Source organism: Nematolebias whitei, chromosome 1 (assembly GCF_014905685.2).
Source record: "Nematolebias whitei isolate Nwh7 chromosome 1, NemWhi1, whole genome shotgun sequence".
NCBI lineage: Eukaryota > Metazoa > Chordata > Actinopteri > Cyprinodontiformes > Rivulidae > Nematolebias > Nematolebias whitei.
Genome location: NC_056498.1, coordinates 33,086,825 through 33,093,448, shown reverse-complemented (window position 1 = coordinate 33,093,448; position 6,624 = coordinate 33,086,825). Strand labels below are relative to the sequence as shown.

General features: G+C 38.1%; 1 protein-coding gene across 1 annotated transcript; it reads left to right on the top strand.

Annotated features, from left to right (window-relative positions):
- The first annotated feature begins 343 nt into the window (after positions 1-343).
- Positions 344-6,324, top strand: fis1 (fission, mitochondrial 1). The gene is made up of 5 exons (XM_037683755.1): positions 344-431; positions 825-957; positions 1,359-1,435; positions 5,468-5,573; positions 5,650-6,324. Exons 1-5 carry the CDS (start codon positions 387-389, stop codon positions 5,751-5,753), a joined length of 465 nt encoding a protein of 154 aa, XP_037539683.1. The 5' UTR covers positions 344-386; the 3' UTR covers positions 5,754-6,324.
- Positions 6,325-6,624: the final 300 nt, after the last annotated feature.

Genomic DNA, 6,624 nt, shown 5'->3' with positions numbered 1-6,624 from the left:
TGAAAAAAAACTGGTTGTCCCACTGTGAAGGTGGTGAGTTTGATGTGACTCATTGGACTGACGAAGTCTTTTGGATGAAAAACAAAATGTTTCAACAAAAAGAAACTGTCTTTGTTGCATAAGGAATGAAGTTACTTTACTTTCATTAGCTAAACAAAACAGTTAGTAACTTGTTCTTGGTTATTTCTCAATCCTAATGAAATTGCGTAAAATAAAATCATAAAGTTAAGAGTGAGTTTGTGTGGACAAAAGTTCACAAACAAATATAAAGAGGCATTTTTAAGTCAACATTACTAAGGTAAGTGAATGTGGCATCTTAAGATGACGTAGCTGTGTTGTATCACGTGATCGAGATTGGGCGTGACTTATTATCATTTTCCGGAAACATGGAGGCTATATTGAGTGATATTGTTGCTCCTGAGGACCTTTTAGTAAGTTTTCTTTTGCTAAACCTTTTACAGTTGATAAAACAGAACTTCTAGCACATTAACGACTCTTAGTTATGTCTCTGTTTGTGTCTTTTGAGGATATTTTAGTCAAATTGAACGTGTTGACTCGTTTGTTGCGTCACGTAGCTAGCTAACGCTAACGTTCGTGTTTTGATTAAAACTCCGTCCCTTGTTGTAACATAGCTATGTAAGTAAATCCCGCAACACCAGCTTTATCTTCTGGCCAAACAAAGTGTTGTATAATGTTGAAAGTTAATAAATATTTAAGTGAAACGTCAGGATAAAGAGGTGTGACGCTTCTGAACTTCTGACCAGATGTTTACCGCTAACTTTCTCATGTTCTTGTGTAACACTTTTGTCGTTTTATTGTTGCAGAAATTTGAAAAGAAGTACAACAACGAGCTGCTGAAGGGATCTGTCTCCAAAGAAACGAAGTTTGAATATGCTTGGTGTTTAATCAGGAGTAAATACAGCGACGACATCAAGAAAGGAATCGGCCTCCTGGAGGGTAAGAGCCTCACTCTTGGTCATAAACGATACTTGACAGGCCCTGAAGTGACCTCCAGAAGTTAAATTACATTTAAAATCTATTCTTAACTACTTATGTTTGTCATTTTTACAATAGATAAACAACGTAAAGGTTGATGAGGTTATCTGTTTTGTTAAAATGTCCTTGTTTATTTAATCATCCTTAATCCAGATGTGATTGGAGCTCTCGCTGCCACATTTAATTTTGTGAGTCAGAAGCTTATGAGTTTAGAAATGACCTGATCAGGACTGGTTATATGACTTGAGTTTTAATGAGACTATAGTAATGCGTCAGTTTTCATAGTGAGGGAAACTTTAACGTATTTCATTGTAGTTATTGTTATTTGATTGTAATTTCTAAAATGTATTTTTGACTGGTAGAACTTGTTCAGAAAGCGTCAAAGGACGACTCGCGGGACTTTCTGTTTTACCTCGCAGTGGCCAACTACAGACTCAAGGTGAGTGATGTTTTTCAAGTTATAATTTGCACAAATATTCCCTTTATTTGTAGGAAGTAACCAAAAACCACAGGCCAACAGGAGGTTTTGTTTGTTTCAAAGATATGGCTGGTGCAGGTTCCCAGTCATCCAGGTCATGATCAATCCCCCTCGCCCCAAAAAAGTAAAAAATAAAAAAATAAAACAACTGGACTTCTGAAGCTGAAGACATTTCAGTTCTCACCCCAGAGACTTTGTCAATTCTAAAATGTTTGAAGTGTGTACAGTTCCAAGTTTTATAAAACTGCACAAGAGAAGGAATGTGCGATATGGCATAAAATTCATATCACAATATATATTGTGAAGGGTGGCGATAACGATGTATATCGCAATATGTTTTTGGTATGAAACTTAATAGGAATTTTAAAAAGCGTAGGATGTCCTTTTGCCATCATCTTTCTATGGAACTCAGCGTTTTGCGCATACGTCAGAATACGGCAACACTATGGCAAGCCAGCCGTAGCTAGCTTGTAGCTTCGCTACTTAGCTCTCGAAGAAAAGACTAATGCCACTTGCACAGTTTTCAGTTTTGCTCTTAAAAAAGTAACGATTAAACTAAAAACTCTGATTGTACATCAGACACAGCATTACTGCGGTTAGCCGGTAGAAGACAGATCTCTATCGTAGGCTAAATTTCTATCATTTCTACCGTACACCGTTTATATTGCACATTCCTTCATGAGGGTCCCGCATATTATACTGGAACTACTCGCCCCCTCACAGTAGAGGCTCGTTAGGCTCTTGACCTGGCTCACAGAGAGATATTTGGATCACATGCATGAAGGTGTGAATTGGAGTGGAACTGACGGAGTCAGGACTACAGCTGTACTGGTAGTTTTTGAAAGTTGAAATCTGAGACCTCCTCCACAGTTTAAAGTTGTTGTTTGATGTAAATGGCCTTCACCCCCTTCTCAAAACATCTGTCTTCTGTGTCCAACATATGAACAGTCTGGTCTTCAAGTGAGTGTCCCCTTGAGGTGTAGGTGGACCGCTGAGTCTTGTCCTGAAGAGCTGCTCTCCGGCGATGAGCCATGCGTCTGTGGAGAGCTGGTTTAGTGTCTTCAATATAGAGATCTGAACATTCCTCACTGCACTGACCTGCAGACGCACCGCTCATTTTGGATTCGGGGTTCTGTCCTTGGGATGGACCAGCCTCTGGCTGAGGCTTCTGTTGGCTTTAAAATATACCAGGATGTTGTGTTTGGAGTAGAATCCTTCAGTTTTTTAGATCCTCTAGCAACATACAGGGTCTCCTGTTGGTGCTGGCAGGTCAGCACTATAAATAAGAATTTGTTCTTTGTGTTTATGCCTGGTTAAAAAAGGTGAAATGTAAATGTGTCATATGGCAGCTCCACACACTCCACACAGTTTGGAATTGATGAAGCCTCTCAGCCGGAAGAGAAACGTTCTTCTTCAGAGTAGAAGTCCAGTTGTTTTTTAACTTTTTTTTTTAATTGCCACATAGTAACAGCTACTAAGATTAACAACTAGAGGTTTAGTCAAATTCAAAAAGATGTGTGTGTTTTTACAAGAGATGTCTAAATACACACATTTTCTGTTTTTTGTTTTAGAATTTTTATGCCTCTATAATTTCTTCATCACTGAATGATCGTCTGGGGGTTAATGCAACTCAAACTCATCAGGGTTTTTATAAAATTGTGTTAGAAAACAGCAAATATTCCTCTCGTTTGTTTATAATAAATTTGACAACCAGTTACAGAAATTCTGAGAGTTCAGATTATTTAATTTTTGAAAATGATTTTAGCTTCAACCTTTGCTTTAACTCTCTCCTCCGCTCAATCCTCTTCTCTGTTTTAGTCCAGGAATTAATTCACCAACACGATGTCTGTCCAACGTGAACTCGTCGATGTTAAAATGGAAACAAACGACTCGTAGCTGTTGATAACAGAACATGACTCAGCTGATTCTGCTCCTTTACTACAAATTATGTGATAGACTTTTGTTGCGACTGATGAATTTTAATTTTTTTTATCTAACTTAAAACGTTGAAATCACAAATATTGACAACTGTGGTGATAAAGTAGATTTTTATTAATTAATATTAATAATCCAGTTATATCAGTTTATCTCAGTAATCAGGTTTTATGGATCATTTGAGAAACGAATCAAGCTCAAAGCAAACGGTTTGCATTTCTTTCTTAAATTTGGCCACATATAAACTTTTTATAGTGTCACAGAAATAGTCCACTATTATTGATTCCTTAAAATTTATTTTTATAGTTATCTACTTGGCCACCCAATAACACAATACAGCTTTTCTGCATATCAGTTTACTGATTTATGTTTTCACACGACACAATAAGATGATGATGTGTTCGGTCAGAATTCTAGTAAATCAATCTTTTATTATAAATTATTACTTCTTTGGATTAAAATAAACATTAAATAATATGCATACAACAATGAAAAATGTCTTAAAATGTCTTTGTTTAAATGTTATTACAAATTATTTCTAAATTAAGTTTATATTTTAAAATGAATGGTTAATTGAAGAGCGGTCATGTTGGCTCTGTTTGCTTTGGGTTGTCGCTGCAGCATTTTATTCCAGCTGAAGACAAATCAAAGACCTTTTACGTTTAGACAAAAAGTGAATTAAAACCTAAATGGGAGAAATGAATCCTCACTCGTTAGCTTTTTATTTTTATTTTGACACTCCAAAGGGTAAAGAGTTATCATGTTTTTGTCTGTTTGTGTGTGATTGTTTCCAATTGCTGAATAGTTCATAAACCAGTGAATAGATTTAAATGAAACTCTTCTAAAGTAACCCCTGGATGTACAGTTGATTAGCCTAGGGAGTCAACCTTATTCAAGATGGCTGCCACAGCTAGCAGACCGTAGCAAACACGAAAAATGAGGCAAAAACTCAGTTATTTTTACAGATATTGAGCTAAAAATTTAATGTAGCTAGAGTTTCCCCTACCATTATACAAACGGGGTGCCCCGCCTCGTTAGAACCGACCGCACCACCTACCGAACTGCGCACCCCTCCCTCCACCTGTCTGCACCACTGGTGTACCCCCCCCTCCACGCCCCGCTCAAAAAACTGCCAGTACAAACAGTGCACTGCTCAGCTGTCATCTCATATGTGCGCCCCCCCCCCCCTCCCTCCCCGAAGAAATTTACAGACGAGATGAGCGCCGCACCATGGCAAGTTATCTAGGCGAAACTGAGCTAAGAGTCATTTCCATCACATACTCTGAGCCAGATAAAGTTGTACTGGATTTAACCAAACGACGTGTAACATTATTTTAGGGATTTACGCGAAACAGCTCAACTTTGTCACTTTTAAACATAAGATAATCTTTGGTTAAAACTTCATCTTAAAGGTGGTTGGCGGTGTGCATTTTTCTAAGGAATTCTTTTTTTGATTCTTTTTTTTTAAGTTGGAAAAAGAAAAGACGGCAGTTTAAAGCAAGGGTTCCCAACCCTGGTCCTTGAGGAACACCATCCTGCATGTTTTAGTTGTTTCTCTGCTCAGACACACCTGGTTTTAATAAATGGGTGATTTTTCTGCAGAACATGAAGTAATTAAATCACTGAATCAGGTGTGTTGGAGCAAGGAAACAACTAAAAACATGCAGGATGGTGTTCCTCAAGGATCAGTGTTGGGAACAACTGGTTTAAAGTGAGCCATAGGAGACATCGACTGTACAGACACAACCCTGACCACTGAAAGAAGTACACACCAAAAAATCAATAAATAAAATCTGTAATTCAGTAACAGCTCTGCAGTATTTATTCTCAGGTGTGTGTTGGTCTGGAACATTAGTGTACCCGTCTCTCTGAAGATAACTTATCAAGTCTTTATGAGCTGCAGGTCAGAGTGATCTCCTCTCAAACTCTCTGTAAAATGAGATTACTGGAAATTAACGCTTCACCGAATCTCCATCCTGTTGTGATTGTTTGAGCCGCTCATTTTCTTCTTTTCATCGCTGACAACTCTGTCGTTTCTCCCCCGCATTTAATTTCCAGGAGTATGAGAAAGCCTTGAAGTACATCCGGACTCTTCTGAGGAACGAGCCGGGGAACAAGCAGGCTCTGGAGCTGGAGAAACTCATCGAGAAGGCTTTGAAGAAAGGTAAACAAGAGCCGTCATTAGAGAACGGCTTGTTTGTGAAGGCGCTCTCTGACTCTCACTTTTTGTTTATTTTTAGACGGCCTGGTTGGCATGGCGATTGTCGGGGGAATCGGCCTCGGCGTGGCGGGATTAGCGGGCCTCATCGGCTTTGCGGTGTCAAAGGGAGCTGCCAAATCCTAACCAGGATATGAAACTTTGCTGGACTTATACACTGGCCTGCATAAAAACAGAAAATAACAATTAAAGTGCTAAAAAAACTCAAGGATTTTGAATAAGTTTTCAGACTTTAACATCAACAATATTCCTTCACACATTACAGCCACTTCCTATCTGTTAAAATATATATATACGAAAGCATGGATGTGCTTCTGTTAATGTTTGATTTTGAATTACTAAACAAAGTGTTAATATTGAGGTCTAAAGGGAAGCTGTCAAACGAGTGCAACAGTCTTTGGTTCCATCTGCGGTGATGCAGTAAGTTCTGTTGGAGGTCAGCGTCTGCATTTTATTTACATGCTCTAATAATTAGTTCCAATTAAAATGTAAAGGAATGTGATGAACTCATAGAAGAACTAACCATTCTGGAGTAAACACATTCCTAATATTCACCTTTTGTTATATTGAATCACTTGTTTTACATCTTGTTGAATAAAATGACTCGTGGATTATTTGTCATTTTGGGAAATTATTCTCTGAATCTCTTTAGGAGGAGTTGAACATCAGATGTAATATTTGATTATGTTTTGAAAATGGCCAGGAAGAGCTTTGTTTGAAGGAAGACTACAATGGATTTTATCGTGTTGTTAATAAATGAACAAAAATTGAGCCAAATGGGAAAAGTTGTGAGTGAAAAACTGAATCTTTTCCTTGATTCAGCAGCTCCTTCACAGCAGGAACTCTGTCGGTTTCTCTGTCGCTCACATGGTTGTGCAGGAGTTTTAGCCCACTCCTCTTGTCAACATTGCAGCTTCCTTTTGTATTTTATAAAAACAAACATCCAGACAAACCTCACTTGTTCAGTCATGAACTTGAACCTGCTGATTGAAGCCTG

What these genes read in the sequence shown, in the direction of transcription:
- fis1 (XM_037683755.1), top strand. Translation starts at nt 387, where the DNA reads ATGGAGGCTATATTGAGTGATATTGTTGCTCCTGAGGACCTTTTA. An exon ending in AGGAATCGGCCTCCTGGAGG is followed by an intron (nt 958 to 1,358) that starts GTAAGAGCCTCA and finishes TTTGACTGGTAG; the next exon opens with AACTTGTTCAGAAAGCGTCA. An exon ending in TGGCCAACTACAGACTCAAG is followed by an intron (nt 1,436 to 5,467) that starts GTGAGTGATGTT and finishes TTTAATTTCCAG; the next exon opens with GAGTATGAGAAAGCCTTGAA.